General features: G+C 36.1%; 1 protein-coding gene across 1 annotated transcript in view; it reads right to left on the minus strand.

The window, feature by feature from the left end:
• The window catches only part of LOC121386353 (proprotein convertase subtilisin/kexin type 7-like), a 39,477-nt gene that overhangs the window by 16,710 nt on the left and 3,738 nt on the right, over positions 1 to 19,029 (minus strand). The window contains exons 2-10 of the mRNA XM_041517233.1: positions 18,377 to 18,950; positions 15,294 to 15,390; positions 12,011 to 12,112; positions 10,773 to 10,868; positions 7,702 to 7,792; positions 7,127 to 7,181; positions 5,218 to 5,356; positions 2,399 to 2,499; positions 861 to 1,028 (exon numbers count right to left, since the gene is read on the minus strand). Of these exons, the coding sequence (XP_041373167.1) occupies positions 861 to 1,028; positions 2,399 to 2,499; positions 5,218 to 5,356; positions 7,127 to 7,181; positions 7,702 to 7,792; positions 10,773 to 10,868; positions 12,011 to 12,112; positions 15,294 to 15,390; positions 18,377 to 18,913 (1,386 nt within the window). The 5' untranslated portion in view covers positions 18,914 to 18,950. The remainder of the gene's footprint in view (positions 1 to 860; positions 1,029 to 2,398; positions 2,500 to 5,217; positions 5,357 to 7,126; positions 7,182 to 7,701; positions 7,793 to 10,772; positions 10,869 to 12,010; positions 12,113 to 15,293; positions 15,391 to 18,376; positions 18,951 to 19,029) is intronic.

A 19,029-nucleotide genomic window follows, 5' to 3' on the forward strand; every position in this document is an offset into this window, starting at 1 on the left:
TAATCAATAATATTGTACTTTTTGAAGAAACCGTTGAAGCAGACGTCAAGACGAGTTCTATTTTTGGCATTGGTGGGTACATAAGTGTTTTGATAACTTGATTTAGTTTTAGATCACAACTAAACAAATATGTCTTACTAAGTACAAAATTAGTTGTACAAGACATATAAGAATATTATCTAACTGAAAATTATTATATAAATTAATATCTTAAACAATTAGACTTTAATTTGACTGAAAACTATTTAGTATTTGGAACTGCCTTCACGCCATAGTAAACTGTAAACACCAAAATCCCGTTTTGTGCTTAGAACTCCTGTGGCGTAGAAATTAACTTCAGTTAACATTAATTTCAATAAGATAAATTTAGTTTGACCTATTTCTGGCTATAACAGAAATAGAAGTAATTAATTAATACAGTGATCAAAATATATATCTGGACTCTGTGTTAATCGCGAAACAGACTTGTGTTACTGATTTACCACGTCCGTCTATTCGTCCCTTTTTGATTTCGCCCCAGGAATGATCTCCCCTCCAGTTTAATTATAAATTCGTCTCGGGCACCTTTACGTCAGACAGAGAAGAATACAACTGTATTTATGTAAATAAGTCTAGAGTTATTTATATCATTTGCTGATCTTGCTCTTTTTAGTAGTGTTATTTATGTCAACAAAGATAATTTTTTGTTGACATGCAAAGCATATTTATACTATAAATATCTGGCCGGTCGGGTGTGTGGAGCCTTTGACCAACTGACCCACTAGTAGTTACACTTAGAAATATATCCGATCAAGGCAACGCTACCACATAACCCACACCACCCCGAACCGGTTACAGTAATAATCACAAGAATTATCTACCTTGACGGCTGTGATGATCATGAGGTACTGTACGTCTCTCCACGTCAGACACGGTCTGGCCTGCAAGATGAGAGCAATCATCCCCGCTGCTATCGGAGCCGCTGCACTGGTTCCCGTGTGATGTTCTGTGCAGCCAGTCCCAGATCCCAGGCGCCAGTCGGTCGTCACCTGGACGTCACAGAAAGAAAAATACATTTTTAAATGTTGTTTGACCCAGTCTTTATGTCCCAAATGTCCCAAGTCAAGCCACTGGCCAAGCCAGAGACTGGACTTGAGATGGACATGCCTGAACCTTGAATAGGATATTTGTTTGTTTTGATTAACAACACCACTAGAGCACATTGAGTTATTAGTCTTAGAGAGGAAACCAGCTACATTTTCTCATTAGCATCTGACTTCCTTAAAGAGTTCTGCCCAAAGACAGGTTCCAACCAAAATATTTCTGTTTTATTTAACAACAACACTAGAGCACATAAATTTATTAATCATCGGCTATTGGATGTCAAACATTTGATATTTTGACCTGTAGTCTTAGAGAGGAAACCCATTAAATTTTTTCATTAGTAGCAAGGGATCTTTTATATGCACCATCCACAGAACATACCACGGCCTTTGATATACCAGTTATGGTACACTGGCTGGAATGAGAAATAGCCCAATGAGCCCACAGACAGGGATCGACCCTAGACCAACATGTTTGATATCAAATAGTTGATGATTAATAAATCAATGTTCTCTAGTGGTGTCGTTAAAGAAAACAAACTTTAAGTCTCACTAACAATTAACCACTAACCTAGGGCATCTAGATTATGGTAGCACCACTCTCATGGCTAGTGACATTCAATGTTGGGCTAGTAAATCATTACTGTTGCCATGACAGACAGGGCTTCTAGATTATAGTAGCACCACTCTCATGGCTAGTGACATTCAATGTTGGGCTAGTAAATCATTACTATTGCCATGCCCGACGGCTAGTGAAAAAAAAGAAAAGAATCAAATGTTGCAGTTAAGTTTATTTTGTAAATATGAATATCCTGACCCCAAAGTTAGTGTTTTCAAGCTCTATGTCCCTCTTTAGGTGACATATCTGATAATAACTATTAGGGCTAGTTAATTTTTAATCGCGGCTAGTAAATTTTAAAAATCAATGATCCCATGGCTAGTGGATTTAAAAATAAATAAATCTAGAAGCCCTGGCTAACCCCGGTTCAAACAGCCAAGGTGTCTGCCCAGGAAGGAAGGAAGGAAATGTTTTATTTAAGGATGCACTCAACTCATTTTATTTACGGTTATATTGCATCAGACATATCGTTAAGGACCACACAGATATTGAGAGAGGAAACCCGCTGTCGCTACTTCATGGGCTACTCTTTTCGATTAGCAGCAAGGGATCTTTTATATGCAACATCCCACAGACAGGATAGTACATACCACAGCCTTTGTTACACCAGTTGTGGAGCACTGGCTGAAGAGCATGCCTGAACTGTAATTGGATATATAAGCACGGAAATAAGTATGAGTGAAGTGAAATGACTCACGATAGCTCTATTGTTATGGTTTCCGCTGCTGAATGTTACTCCGAGCATGGACGCGCACTCCTCTGCATAGTATGGCATCCGTCCGGTCTCATCAACCGAGCCTGTGTAAACAAAACACACAGTCAAACTCTCGACCAACACAACAGAAAAAACCCTGATAGTTTGAATAGACCAAATCAATTCCTATTGCCGATAATGTTAACGTTTACTAATAAAACTGATATAAGCAGCGTATCAACACACCCAGGAAGTACAGCAATAAAAAGTGTGGCACCTCACATCTAATCTACCTGCATGTAAATAGGGGGTCAGATACCATTTAAAAGATTTAATTAATGTTTTTTTAGCAACTGTCAATGGATAATAGTATTTGCACAAATAATCAATGTCACAATTTCTACCAATCACACCCACAGCTGTTTTTACTCCGTAAATATTTGATGGTACGCCCATGGACGCCCTAGGCTGGGGTAATAAATTGAATATCAAACTCACTATAGTAAATACATGTATGTTTAACTCGTGAAACAGAAAACTTCTTTAACTCAGGACTTTAACTTGACAATAAATAGTAGCTTGTTTAATATCCTCTATTTATTCTATAACTTCCCATGATATCCATGTCATAAACCCATGTGATAATTTAGTGTTAACCTGGTTAATAATGGCATGCAAATTTGCAAGGTCTCTAGGTAATGTGTTGCAGTGGTTAGGGTCAACAAGACCTGTATACCTGAGTGTAATGTTTTCAAATATTTAGTTAAAATGCAAGTAATTTGTGTTAATCGTGATGACATCATATTAGCGATGACGGCGACTTTAATACTGTGATTTACTAAAAAATTTTTATTAAAATGTTATTTTAGAAGTGTTATAGGATAAATAGAATTTGCTACTCGTTTTTTTTTTTAATATATAAAATATCAACCTCATCTAGGTATATCAGTATTTGTCTCAGCAGAGCCTCGACAAATACAGATTAACATAGACTCGGTTGATATTTTCCATATTAAAGCTGCAGTCCCTGGAATATTGTTATTATTTAAGCATATAGAATAGATGGTTCAGTTCTGTTTGGTACATAAAAAGTCGATCCACATCGCTATAGTTTCGCAATGCTCGCTTATCTACATTATTTAGGTCAACTACAAAGACATTGGCCAGCTTTGTTTTTCTTAATTTAGCGGGACGCCAGTAGAACTGGGACTTTACGTGATTTGCGCAGGCGCTGAGCTTCTCACGTGATTTTAAACAAATTTAACTGTCTTGATCAAGGGATCGTCTCATATCTCCAAAACATATTTATATCCATAGAGGTACATGCATGGTACAATGCCTTTCCAGTGGTCGGTGGGGGATTTGACGTGAAATTTTTACAGTGGCCAGCGGTTAGCATACGCATTACATGTAAGGGGGTGTTAATAATTATGTAACGCTCTAGGGGTAGAGGATGAGGGTGTTGTGTTCGATTTACGTAACATTTTTCAAGACTATATGCTATTTTTATCATTACTTAGACCTAAAAAGGTGGGGGTTTTAAATGCGCAGTCAGTCTAGGATCGATCCCCATCGGCGGGTATATATAAGGCCATGGTATGTGATATCCTGTTTGTGGGATGGTACATATAAACGATCCCTTGCTAAAAAAAAAAAATGTAGCGGGTTTCCAAGGCGTGTGTGCAGGGATTTCAGCAGGGTTGAGGTTATAGACTGTGTTGAGTGAAGTTTATATGAGGCCATGCTCCCCCAGAAAATATATTTCAATTTTTTCAAGCTTGGGCAGGTAAGGGTTTCGACCGCCAATACCCTCCCCCTGCACGTGCACCTGATTCCTCTCTAAGATTATATGTCAAAATTACCAAATGTTTGACATCCAATTGATGTCGTAAAAATCAACAACAAAAAAACAACAACTAACTTTACCCTTTCGAAACGAAAGAATATTTATTTGAATTTGTCGATTTTAACACACGTAAAATTAAGAAGTGAAAACGTCCATTGTCTACTTTAGTATATTTTATTTTAAAAATATATACATGATCAATGTGTTACTAGTATACAAACTAAACTTTAAAAGTTCTACTAACACTTTATAAAATATTAATTCTGAAATAGGAAGGTACGATTGTCGACGATACATTGTCAAGATCAAACCAGTTTTAACGAAAGACTCTAGTACCGTATCCTCAACCGGACATTCTTCGTACAGTGCAAGATTTCTCATTTCATTTTTTGAGACAAACCCTACAATTTGAAATCGGCAAATGCACGTGGTACATGTAACTGAAACTGACAAGGGGCTGTCGTTTGTGCTTTGCCGAGCAATGGCGGCACAGGCGACGAATCGAGCGTATACTTTTGATGATCTCCGTTCATAGCGAACACACAAGTTTTTTAAAAGTGCATTTGAGCTTGTATTTCATATTTGTACATGATGTTATAATATGGTAACCATAGACTGTAACTTTAAAAAATACTTGTGACGAAACCTCTATATACACCACTTGTGTCAATGTGTTTACATATGTATCATAACCAACCTATTTTGTTACACATCCATAGTCCGTCCCACGGGGAAGGCCTTTTTTTCATGCTATGGAATTTACTACAAGTTATTTATTTCTGAACTGATTGTTTTCTAAATTGGACACAAAAATAATATTTTCTTCTTACGTCAAACAAAACTATTTACCAAAAACATTTTTGTAGGAGGATGGGATGGACTATAATGTATTTTATTAAGAAATGTATACATTTTTAATGACATTTACAAATAAAATGTTAAATCTATATCAAAACATTAAACAGGTTATACTTGCCTATAGTAACGGTGTAGATTGAATTTGCATATCCGTCATAGTTACAGTTGTCTTGGTGATGACCTCCATTGCCGCTAGCAACAACATAAATACTTCCATACCCCTTCCTACCAAAGTCAACGCCATACTTCATAGCTTTCTGCAACAAAGGAAACAAGCCATCAACACATTTTAAAATGTGGCTTTACTACACCCTGAAGATAACTTTCATTATGGATTCATTGGTTATGGGATATCAGTATTATATATATATATATATATATATATATATATATATATTTATCCTATAACTTACCCATGATATCCATGTCATAAACCCATGTGATAATTTACTTTATTAACCCGGTTAATAATGGTAAGCAAATTTGCAAGGTCTCTAGATAATGTGTTGTTGTGGATGGGTCATTTGCTTACAAGCCAACAAGACCCGTGTACCTGAGCGTAACGTTTTCAAAGATTTATTTAAAATGAGTGACGTCAAACTAATCTGTGCTAATCGTGATGACGTCATATTATCGATGGTGGCAACTTCAGTACTGTGATTTACTAAAAGACCCTGAATTAAAATGTTATTTTAGAAGTGTTATAGCATAAATAGAATTTGCTACTCGTGCTTTTAATATGTAAAATATCAACCTCCTCTAGTTAATCGTTATTTGTCTCGACAAATACCGATTAACATAAACGAGGTTGATATTTTACATATTAAAAAATACTCGTGACGAATCCTCTATATATTATATATGTCTAATTAAATTGCTGTTACATTCATTACAATTTAGCAACATCCCATAATTCCAGCCGTAGCAATGCAAGTTTGTTATTTCTTGATGAACATAAAAATTACATCCTCAGGGAACATCATATCTGATGAACCCAAAAATAATTAAAAATAAAATATGAACTTTTAGTGTTGCATTTAATAAGTATGATTCAAAACTAATTATAAGAATTGTGCATATAGGTGCAGTTCTAATAATTCAAATCCATCTTACGTTGATCGGTTGGTGCAAACCAGTGTTTTCCCTAACTTGTTTTAGCATGGTGAGGCAACATGTCTCAATAGTCAAACGCCATTTTGCCGTAATCAGTGCCATACCAAGGCTAGCTCTGGGTGAGTAAAATATTTTGCCAAATTGTTTATTAAACTTAAAAAAATTGCAGAAATCAACAGTTAATTTCTCAAAAATATCAATTATTACATAAAATTATTTCGCCAAATGAAAATAAAATTTGCCAACTGCTTTCAAAATTCGTAATTGGTAAATTTGGCAAGTGCCAGAGCAAGTCCTGTATGCAGCCCTGAGGTTAATCAAACCTTTCTAAAACACTTAGAAAATGTATTATTAATTAATGTAATATGTCTGTCAAATATTTTACCATTCATGTATTAAAGCAAGCACATTAATTACATTTATGAATGGAAGGAAGGAAGGAAATGTTTTATTTAACGATGCACTCAACACATTTTATTTACGGTTATATGGTGTCGGACATATGGTTAAGAACCACACAGATATTGAGAGAGGAAACCCGCTGTCGCCACTTCATGGGCTACTCTTTTTCAATTAGCAGCAAGGGATCTTTTATATGCACCATCCCAAAGACAGGATAGCACATACCACAACCTTTGATATATGAGTCTTGGTGCACTGGCTGGAATGAGAAATAGCCCAATGGACCCACCTATGGGGATTGATCCGCTTCACCACTGGGCTACATCTCGCCCCACACTTATGAATGAAACACAAAATGACCTGAAAATGGTGACAATGCCCCAAATTTCTGGGTAAAATACTAAACCAATTATAACCAATGATAAATGATGAAAGTTCAACCGATTCCCAACACTAATTAATGCACCACTGAAAATGTAATATTTAAAAATAAAAATAAAATCCAAACTCACGGCTGCTAAGATGTGTGGTCCATCCACAGTTTTACCATCATCATCGGGACCCCAGCTTTAAAATAATTATTAAAATAGAAACAACACATAATACAAAAACATATACATGTATACAGAATACTGAACAAGCTTGCCTGTCATACCATTTTTATGAAATGAGCGAAGGCGAGACAGATACCAACACTGTTCATGAGTTTCATAATAATGGTATGACAGGCAAGAAAGTTTAGTATTTTATTTATTACAAATCAACTGCAAACAAGCCGCAACTCAGAAGTAAGAAGATGTCGAGATCTACTACAGGTTATTTTTTTTACTAACTGGGTCTACAGATGATCTACGTCACGCTTACGTGTGTAATAATTAACCTGTGTAATAAAATCCTGTATTAATATATATTTTTAATTAACCTGCACTGTATTTATGTAGATACATGTACATACCACAAGTTTGATATACTAGCTCCATTGTGTGTTGAACATTTCTTCTCGATGTTTTTTTAAAAGGTTAAAAATATATTTTTTGTTTTTAAAAGGTGAAAAATAAGGTTTTTAAAAAACTTTTTAAACTGTCACCTGCAGCTGTAGATGTCGTTGACCTGCAACTTCTTGTTAAAAGCAGATGCCTCCAAACTGTCTGTCATTGGTCCATCGAGAACACGCAGACCTGTCAATCAAAATGTCTCATTATAAAAAATGTTTATCCCACGGACTCCTTTCCTTTTCTCTTCTTTGAATTCTATCTTATTCCTCCTGATCACCAGTTCCCTCTATCTTTCAACTTCTTTCGCTGTCTACCTCCACATCCCAGTCATTGTCTCTCCAACTGTGACAGGGTGCTTGTCTCTTGCCACACACCTCCCATTTCCCATTAGCTGTTAGCTGTGAGCTTAGCCTGACCATTTTTGATGAATGTTCAGTAGTTACTTCTAGCATTGTATCTACCAGGTTAGGTCCCTGGTCACACCAGAGACCAGGACCCAGGATAAATGTGCCCGAAACAGGGATATGGGCACACTAAAAGAGTTCTCACTCACTCTGGCATTGTTAAAAGTCATTTTTATTACCTACCTGGTGGATGTATGGGTGTGTCGTTACAATTTCATTGGCACCACCAGTAGCTAAATGACATCATTTTGCAAAGTGACCTCATCTTCACTGGTCTTTTAGCTGTGTGTATTCACATGTCTCATTGAGTAATGTCGGACATTATTGTCAGATTTTACATAATTTGAAGGTGGGTAACAAATAAAGTACCACACTTGTTTTCACTAGATATCAATTTTACAAACTCGTTCTATTTCTCCATGGTATGTGACTTCACTTTCAGTTAGACAGATTCTAACAATGGTAACTTAAGTTCACTTGTTTAGTAAAAATTATATCTAGCAAAAACCTGTATAGTACTTTATACATGTAACCACCTACTACACTCTTCTGCTACTGGCAGTTATTAATTAATACTGTGGATCAGATTAGCTTTATTAACAGCAGAAGATAAGGATGCCAGGTGGGTGTAGGGAAGGACACAGAGACTGCACCAGTGGAGGAAGTTGAGACAGGTAGGCGATGGTGTGGACAGCACAGAAGACAGAGCCAGAGGAAACTGACAGAAAAGGTCGAAACAGATTGAAATCGTAGGAGAAATTATAAAACAATTTATATTAAGATAATGAGAATGATCAGCAGAGGGTGATAGATGAGACAGATGAATGAAAGTGTGAGCCAGCTTTGATGTGATTTGAAACCAAAAGTCATCAGTATGACTAGCCAGAAGCTCATCAACTGGATTAAATATTTTTCTTATAACTGACATGACTTGTCTGTCATATAAATATTGTAACCTGAAGGTAGGTCTGTCCATAAAAATAATACCTGATATTCTTGCTTTGTAAGCCACACCCATTCCATAAATAGTATTAATCTTGCTTTGAAAGCCACACCCACTCCATAAACAGGGGACAATATTTCGAAATCTGAGGGAACCGGAAGTCGGTTCACGTGGTTTTTACCTAGGTAACCAATTGTTCGGTTAAGTGAATTATATTTGCCTAACCTGTGGGTTACCTGATCGGTCACCTCAAAATTACGTGGAAATTATATTTTAAATACATAGTTTTTAGCTGAAACATAAAGTTAAAACAAATACAAAAGAAAACATTTTACAACAAAAAAAATGTCTTTAATGCTTGCTAAAGTTAACAATATTATAACAGAACTGAGTATCAGCACCAGTACTGAAACAAAATACAGGGGTGTAGCCAGAAATTTTCTTAGCGGGGATATTCGGGGGGCCTTCCCCTGTGAAAAGTTTGAAACTCGGGACGCCTGTAGATGCAATATGAGCCTTTTTCGAATCAATTTTAAGAGGATATTTTATAGAACGATTACAGACAGCCTCGACCTATTCCCGGATTTTCTTTTTGCATTACGCACATGCGTACTGTGAATAATGGGCACTACGCCTTTGAAATATATACATAATCATTTGGAGGGATTCCCTTTTGCATTTTGCAGTGGCTATGCTACTTTCACTTTATCGATGGTACTTCTATACTACAGTGACGTTCCAAATGTTTGTTGTTTTAAAGCTCATTATGCAATGTTAGTATTTTTCAATTTTTGTGACACTTTTGGATTCCTGTTTATGTTAAAACTGTTTTTAACATGTGTAAAATTATAAGCAATCTAATATTATGTCTACATATATTCCTTTAGAGATAAAATAGCCGCAGATAATTTAGCCGTCCCCAGCGGTCTGAGCACATTTCTTTAAAACTTTTGGCTCGACTCTATACTGACCATTTACTTTAGACAGTTTGCAAATTACAACTGTTGAAATATAACGTTGTTTACTGATTTGCTGTGCAGCAAGTATCTAAAATTCAGCCTAAAACATTTGTCAAAATACTAGTAGTAAGTCTGCGTGAATAAACATCCTGTAATCGTGAAGTTTGCAAGTTTTAATTTCTGAACGTTTATAGGTCATGACGTAACCAGTTTGCGGTTCACGTAAATTTAACTTTGCATAACCGACATGCGAACAGAACGGCGGTTCGCGTGAAATATTGTGCCCTGCATAAATATATTATTCTCGTTTCGTAAACCACACCCACTCCACAAATAGTATTACCTTGTATTTTCGCTTTGTAAGCCACACCCATTTCATAAATAGTATTATTCTTGCTTAGTAAGCCACACCCATTTCATAAATAGTAGTATTTTTGCTTTGTAAGCCACACCCATTTCATAAATGGTATTATTCTTGCTTTGTAAGCCACACCCACTCCATAAATAGTGTTACCTGATATTTTTGCTTTGTAAGCCACACCCATTCCATAAATAGTATTATTCTTGCTTAGTAAGGCACACCCATTTCATAAATAATAATTATTCTTGCTTAGTAAGGCACACCCATTTCATAAATAGTATTATTCTTACTTTGTAAGCCACACCTATTCCATGTGTAATATTATTCTCATTTCATAAACCACACCCACTCTATAAATAGTACTACCTGATATGTTTTTTACTTTGTAAACCACAGCCATTCCATAAACAGTTACTACTCTTGCTTTGTAAGCCACACCCATTCCATAAATAGTATTATTCTCGTTTCATAAACCACACTCTATAAATAGTACTACCTGATATTTTTGCTTTGTAAGCCACACCCACGCCACAAACCGTGTTGGCGACTGCTGCAATCTCGCCAGCACATCTCGTTCCATGATGATTAGTTGCTGAAACAATATCAGTGAGTACAGTTAGACCAGCGATAAACAGACCCCAGTGACTTGACCAAGTTTATGATGGTGTTCACCAATTAACAATATTAAAATATATTAATATACAGGTATCAATAACAAAAAGAAAGAAAGAAATGTTTTATTTAACAACGCACCCAACACATTTTATTTACGGTTATATGGCGTCAAACATGTGGTGAAGGACCACACAGATAATGAGAGAGGAAACCAGCTGTGGCCACTTCATGGGCTACTCTTTTCGATTAGCAGCAAGTGATCTTTTATATGCACCATCCCACAGACAGGGTAGTACATACCACAGCCTTTGATATACCAGTCGTGGTACACTGGCTGGAACGAGAAATAGCCCAATAGGTCCACCGACGGGAATTGATCCCTTGATCTTTATTTTATAGAGTGGGAAGCATGGTTTCTAGATTATGGTAGCTCCACTCCCATGGCTAGTGATATTCAATGTTGGGCTAGTAAATAACTACTATTGCCATGTCCGACGGGGTTTCTAGATTATGGTAGCCCCACTCCCATGGCTAGTGATGTTCAATGTTGGGCTAGTAAATAACTACTATCGCCATGCCCAACGGGCTAGTGGAAAAAAAAAAGGTTGTCAAATGCTGCATTTAAGTCTAGTTTGTAAATAAGAATATCCTGCACCCTCCACCCCCTGAGGGGTTTTAAGCTATATCTCCCTCTTTAAGTGACATATCCAATTATTGCTACATGTATTAATAAAATTGTAAACAAAAATTCTTAAAGTACGGCTAGTGAATTTTTAATCATGGCCAGCAAAAAAAAATTAATCACTGACTAGACATGGCTAGACTATTTTCATAAAAATTCTACAAGCCTTGGGGAAGCAATCAAATTTTAAGCTAAAAATAATAAATAAATTGTTTTATTTATTGACACAACCCTTTGTTACATCAGTTGTGGAGCACTGGATGGAACGAGAAATAGCCCAATGGGTCCACCGATGGGGAATGATCCTAGACTGACCGCGCACCCAGTGAACGCTTTACCACTGGGCTACGTCCCGCCCCCAAAATACGGGATTTATGGAAGGACAGAATCGTATAAAATTTACCCCCTGACTAATCTGGCAAAATGGGAGTAAGTACCTTTGCGGGCGTTTGGCATGGGATCAGGATCGTTGTCGTTGAGATCCCAGCTGCCTTTGTAATTGTAGTTAGAGTGGAGATCAGGATTCGTCCATTCCAAACCTGAAAATCAAACACAGAAACAATTTTTTAAATTTTTAAATTTTTATTATTTTTTAAAGAACAATTGATGTACACATGTACAAAAATTATTTCTACTTTTTGAATTTTCATTTGATTTTGATCCACTTAAAGGTTAATTTTATGGTAAAATTATGAACTAACACTGTATGGTTTAAATCTATTTTATGACATATTCTTGTATTCCCAATGAGTAAAATTATGAACTAACACTGTATGGTTTAAATCTATTTTATGACATATTCTTGTATTCCCAATGAGTAAAATTATGAACTAACACTGTATGGTTTAAATCTATTTTATGACATATTCTTGTATTCCCAATGAGTAAAATTTTAAATCTAAATCTATTTTATGACATATTCTTGTATTCCCAATGAGTAAAATTATGAACTAAACACTGTATGGTTTAAATCTATTTTATGACATATTCTTGTATTCCCAATATGAACTAACATTATGAACTGACATATTCTTGTATTCCCAATGAGTAAAATTATGAACTAACACTGTATGGTTTAAATCTATTTTATGACATATTCTTGTATTCCCAATGAGTAAAAAGTGTTATTCCTAAAAAGTGTTATTTGACTGGTATATTAAAGGCTGTGGTATGTGCTATCCTGTCTGTGGGATGGTACATATAAAAGATCCCATGCTGCTAATCGAAAAGAGTAGCTCATGAAGTGGTGACACCGGGTTTCCTCCCTCAATATTTGTGTGGTCTTTAACCATAGGTCCGATGCCATATAACCATAAATAAAATGTGTTGAGTGCATCGTTAAATAAACCAATTGGATGTCAAACATACGGTAATTTTTGACACAGTCATAGAGAGGAAACCCGCTACATTTTTTCAATAGTAGCAAAGGATCTTTTAATATATGCATCATCCCAGACAGGATAGCACATACTACTTTCTTTGATATACCAGTCATGGTGCACTGGTTGGAACAAAAAATAGCCCAATGTGGCCACCGACAAGGATTGATCCTAGACCGACCACACATCATACATGCGCTTTACCACTGGGCTATGTCCCGCCCCGTGTTATTCCTAGCCATGGGATCAGTCATTTTTTAAATTTACCGGCCTCGGTGGCGTCGTGGTTAGGCCATCGGTCTACAGGCTGGTAGGTACTGGGTTCGGATCCCAGTCGAGGCATGGGATTTTTAATCCAGATACCGACTCCAAACCCTGAGTAAGTGCTCCACAAGGCTCAATGGGTAGGTGTAAACCACTTACACCAACCAGTGATCCATAACTGGTTCAACAAAGGCCATGGTTTGTGCTATCCTGCCTATGGGAAGTGCAAATAAAAGATCCCTTGCTGCCTGTCATAAAAAGAGTAGCCTATATGGCGACAGCGGGTTTCCTCTAAAAAACAGTGTCAGAATGACCATATGTTTGACGTTCAATAGCCGATGATAAGATAAAAAATCAATGTGCTCTAGAGGCGTCGTGAAATAAAAGAAACTTTAAATTACTTTTTTTTTTAAATTTACTAGCCACAATTACAAATTCACTACCACTACTTTACTTTAAGTTAATGTAATTTTACTAATTAATAGTAATAATCAGATATGTCACCTGAAGAAGGAGATAGAGATTAAAAACACTAACACTTCGTGGTGGTGGGGGCAGGATATACATATTTACAAAATAAACTTAACCCCAGCATTTGACCATTTTTATTTTCACTAGCCGTCGGACATGGCAATAGTAGTTATTTACTAGCCCAACACTGAATATCACTAGCCATGGGAATGGGGCTACCATAATCTAGAAGCCCTGTTTTACTTAAAATACCTAAGCTAAACATTTCAAACATTATCCAAAAACAGGGATACATGATGTAATTTTCATGATTTCAATAAGTACACTAAACAGCAAATCAAACCAATTACGTCACTATTCAAATCAAAACCACTGAACTATATATCACTACTCTTGGTCCTGTTTCCTTTCGCCACAGTTTGTGGATGATTTTTTATTTGTTCATATCCCGATGAACATAAAAGAAATACACTACAAGAAAATTCTTAAAGGGACAGACCCTAGTTTCAACCCGTGAAAATTAACACTAAGTTTAGTTAATCTACAAACCTGTAACACATTTGGATAAAGTTACAACTGAGTGAAACATGAGTCTGTGACTTTGAAATGGTGAAATACATTTGTACCCTCTAAAAATAGACTAAAACTCGACTCCATAACGGTTACTTCTCAGACACACGTGTCCTTTTGAAAATATGAGAAATGCATTTTGTGATATTAAAAATACAAGGATGACCAAAAACACTTCGAATGTTAGGAAATTGATAATCTAAATCAAAGTAAAGTATGATTTCAGTTATCAAAAATGGCTATAATAGTCAAAAATATGCCTTAGTGTTTAAAAACTAGGGTATGTTCCTTCAAGTGCTTTTTCTACTATTCAGTTTGAATATTTGTGAGCAGTTATCTGATGTCATATCAGACTCAAGACTGGTAGGTATCAGATTCGCATTACTGTACCGACTCCCACCCACATTGAGTTTTATGTAATAAAAAAAACAGTTTGTTCAAATTTGTTTTGTTTATCGACACCACTAGAACACATTGATTTATTAATTATCGGCTATTAGATGTCAAATATTTGGTAATCTGACTATTATAGTCTTAGAGAGGAAACCCATTACATTTTTCCATTAGCAGCAAGGGATCTTTTATATGTGCCATCCCATAGACAGGACAGCACATACCATGGCTTTTGATATACCAGTTGAAGTGTACTGGCTGGAATGAAAAAGGAAGGAAGGAAATGTTTTATTTAACGACGCACTCAACACATTTTATTTACGGTTATATGGGTCCGACATATGGTTAAGGACCACACAGATAGTGAGAGAGGAAACCTGCTGTCGCCACTTCATGGGCTACTCTTTTCAATTAGCAGCAAGGGATCTTTTATACATATATGCACCATCCCACAGACAGGATAGTACATACCATGGCCTTTGGTACACCAGTTGTGGAGCACTGGCTGGAACGAGAAATAGCCCAATGGGTCCACCGATGGGGATCGATCCTAGACCGACCGTGCATCAAGCAAATGCTTTACCACTGGGCTATGTCCCGTCCCCGGAATGTAAAATGTCCAATAAATTAACCAACAGAATACCATCATCAACGACAGCGACTGTTACTCCGACTCCCGTCACGTTGTGTTCCCAAACACCGGTCACGTTGATGTCCATTCCAGACGATGCTCGGTTCCGCTGAAAGAAGAAAAACAAAACATGTAAACAGGGCTCGAACTTAAAAATTGGTCTCCCACAGGAATTTTAAAAAGAATTTTGAGCCTGCCTATAGCAGTTTTTTTTAAAGTGACATTTGCAGCAAATAAACCTGACTGAAAGGCTATCTTGTTATATGTAGACATCTTTTAAATGAACAAATGTTAAATATTGGCAGATAATGTGCACCAGGTGTATACATTTCGCCATTGTTGAGGAGTTTTATTGACGACACAAAAGTGCCATCGGTGATGCTCTCTACCTACGGTAATTTATATTTCAATCGTCGGTGCCGCCGTTAAATTCGAGCCCTGTGTAAACCAGATTAAAAATGCAATGTGGGGGTTTTCCGTGAATGCATACTTTATAAAACATATATTTATTCCGGGTTTTTTTTTTTTATCCCACTACCCCATTTCCTTTCTCTCCTTTAACTTCCATCTAATTTCTTCCCGATCTGGCAACTTCTCCTATCTTTCAACTTCTTTCACTATGCACCTCCACATCCCAGTCCTTGTTTCTTTAACTGCAACAGGTGCTAACTTATCTCTTGTGGCACATCATTTTGCTGTATATAGACATATTTCAAATGCCCCTGCGCGTGCTGTAACCTCACCGTGGTGCAGGGGTGTAACATTCTCTTTGAGAATGGCCAATACAGCACAAATTAAAGTTTAGAGTAAAATTCGGTGTTCGTAAAATTCTGTGATATTTGTATTTGTATTTTTGCGCAGTTCTTTACACTGTTTTTGTTTAAACCTTGAATTTTTATATTGATGTTGATCATCACTTTATTTATTTGCATTACCATAGTTTGACACCCAATAGCCGATGTATTTTTCGTGCTGGGGTGTCGTTAAACATTCATTCATTCATTTTATTTCAAATGTACAAATGTTAAATACGGGCAGATAATGTACACCAGATCAGGGTTGAAAACCCATGAAAACCATGGTCGCCAGCAGGGCCAGTTGACGACAAATCTTACTGGCCCTTCTCAAATTCAACTAGCCCTCCAATTTAACTGCACAGCGAAAATCAAAACTAGAATTTTCTTTGTTGAATAACAACCATGTATATACAAAAATGTAGATCCATTTCTGTCAAAAGGATAACGATGAATTGGCATGTAACTTCATAATGAATAAAGTTAAAATTCATATTAAAAACATATTATTAATTTTTAAACCCATACCAACCCAACTAACATTTTTGTAAAAACAAATTCATTATAAATAAAAAATGTTGCTTTACAAATTACCATTAAATGATATAGATTAAATACAATTTTTAATACAGGGGTAAAGAAAAATGCTAGTTGTTCAGTATTATGCAGCTTCACTGAAGTAATCGATAATGCAGTACAAAGAGACTGAAGCCATAAAAAATAGAACTGCGCATGCTATGAGTGGCAGTTCTATTTATGGCAATGCAAGTGGGATGAACTCTTCAGTAAAGGATTTCTTTGGGAGTGGCTGTCCTATAGCCAAGGCACTAGAAGATTGATGGAATCATCCACTATTTTGCCATTCGACTCTGCACTGTGCAGAGATACGGCCCTGATCTCGTATTATGGTTTTGTCGTTCAGATTACCTTGGATGTGTCATCAGTTGCCTTAAAACCTGTATCAGAATTTTTTTTTAACCAATGCAGTTTTATAAATATTTTTTCTGTTATTATTTACACTGAAAAAAGTTATTTCAGATGGTATGGGTTTACAATTTAACAGATTAATGTTTTTTATATTATGTATTTTATATTTACTGGAAAATTTCATTGTTAGTGTGAGTTAAAACTACAAGATAAATTTCGATTTTGTCTCAGAATAAAATACTCATGAGCTAATTAAATAGGATTAATTTGTACTATAACATTTAATAATGTCAAAAAGTACATCTACTAGATACTTATGGTGTATCCAGTCCATTACAATAAGCCGACAACTTTATAAAAAACAATTCAAGTGTCTGCAATATGTTTTGAGCTATATTTGTTTTCAAAATCTTAGAAGCTGAGACAGAGTCTGGTCAGTCCGGCGCTGTCAAAATATAGAACATGTTCAATAATATATCCTGCCAGATTTGTTGTTCGTGCCTGCAGAGATGCGGTGTGTTTTGTCACATTGATCATTCAATTCAGTTTCAGTGCGTTTCTTTTTTAACTGGTAGTACCATACTCATCAGACTCTAAAATTCTTAGTCGCCCTTAGCCAATAAAGGTCGCCACAGGTAACTGCTAATTTTCAACCCTGCCAGATACATTAATTTTGCCGACATTGTTCAGGACCTTTTAGCGACAGCAAGAATTTTTATCCAGTGGAACAAAGTGCCATCGCTGATGCTCCTTACCACAGTAATTAATATCTCAATGACGGCAACTGCTGTATTAAATTCAAGCTGTGGATTAGCAACTACTGTTTAATGTTTTAAAATCATGTACCGATCCTTGAAACTTGCTTAGTGAATCGCAACATGATACTGAACAAAATGTTCACAGACAAGTAAAAATTTAAACACATTTGCCGTAAAGCACATTTGTGTTAATGGGACATTCCTGAGTTTGCTGCATTGTAAGATGTTTCCGACTAATAAAATATTTCTACAATTAAACTTAGATATTAAATATATTTTCTTGTTTAGAATATTAGTGTCTGTATATTCAATGTGTTTTTGGTCGTCTTAATAGTTGTAACAAGCCGAAATTGGATTTTGTGTTCAAATAATTTCATACGTACGAAAAAATATATTTTAGGAAATAAAATGAAATTTAACCTAGTACAAATATTAGAACGATCAGAAACATGTTTAATATATAGCTACTAATATTTTATGCAGAAAAATATATTTAATATGTAATTACATTCGTTAAAAGGTCTCTGTTAGTCGATAACATCTTACAAATTGCAGCAAACTCAGGAATGTCTCTTTAAGGAAAAAAAGAAAATAAAAGAGAAGAAAACTGAATTACCAGATGCCATTGTCTTGGGAAAAAAGGATCTTGGAAATGTAGTGACCTCTTCTGTCTGCTACGAACCACATATGGACTAAACCACTCCACAGAATTATCTCCCTCTAACAAACTCTCAACAGACTGTTTTAATTCAGCAAATTTCTTGTAATGTAAATCATATACATTTCTGTGTACTTTATGCAACGTTTCAAAATTTGGCACTTGTTTGTTTGTTTCATGTTCTGACCAATGACAGACCGAGATATGGTTTTGAAAATCTGAAATCTGTCCAAGGGAGATAAGTCTGATGTGTGGAGCAGATAGAGTGAATTGTCTCCCTTGCAGTAGTGTCACGTGATCATGGTTTTCTTTCAGCTTCACTGCCCAGCAGAGAGATTCTTCATGGTTTCCATTGTGGTCAAAATGAACAACCTTCTTGCCGATGGAACTCGTAAATAACGTATTTCCTGTGACGGACAAACACCCAAGAATCCAACACAGGTGGAGATACCAGTAACCATGGCAACTCGCCCACTGGTTTCTCTGAATGGGCATGCTTTAAAACATGGACACATTTGTGGGACAACAGAACCTGGAAATAAAAGAAAAAAATTCAATGATTGAAATACTACTGTTCCGACCAGTTTTTACTGGTCAACATCACAATGGGC

The sequence above is a fragment of the Gigantopelta aegis genome, chromosome 12, assembly GCF_016097555.1.
Source record: "Gigantopelta aegis isolate Gae_Host chromosome 12, Gae_host_genome, whole genome shotgun sequence".
NCBI classification, from domain to species: domain Eukaryota; kingdom Metazoa; phylum Mollusca; class Gastropoda; order Neomphalida; family Peltospiridae; genus Gigantopelta; species Gigantopelta aegis.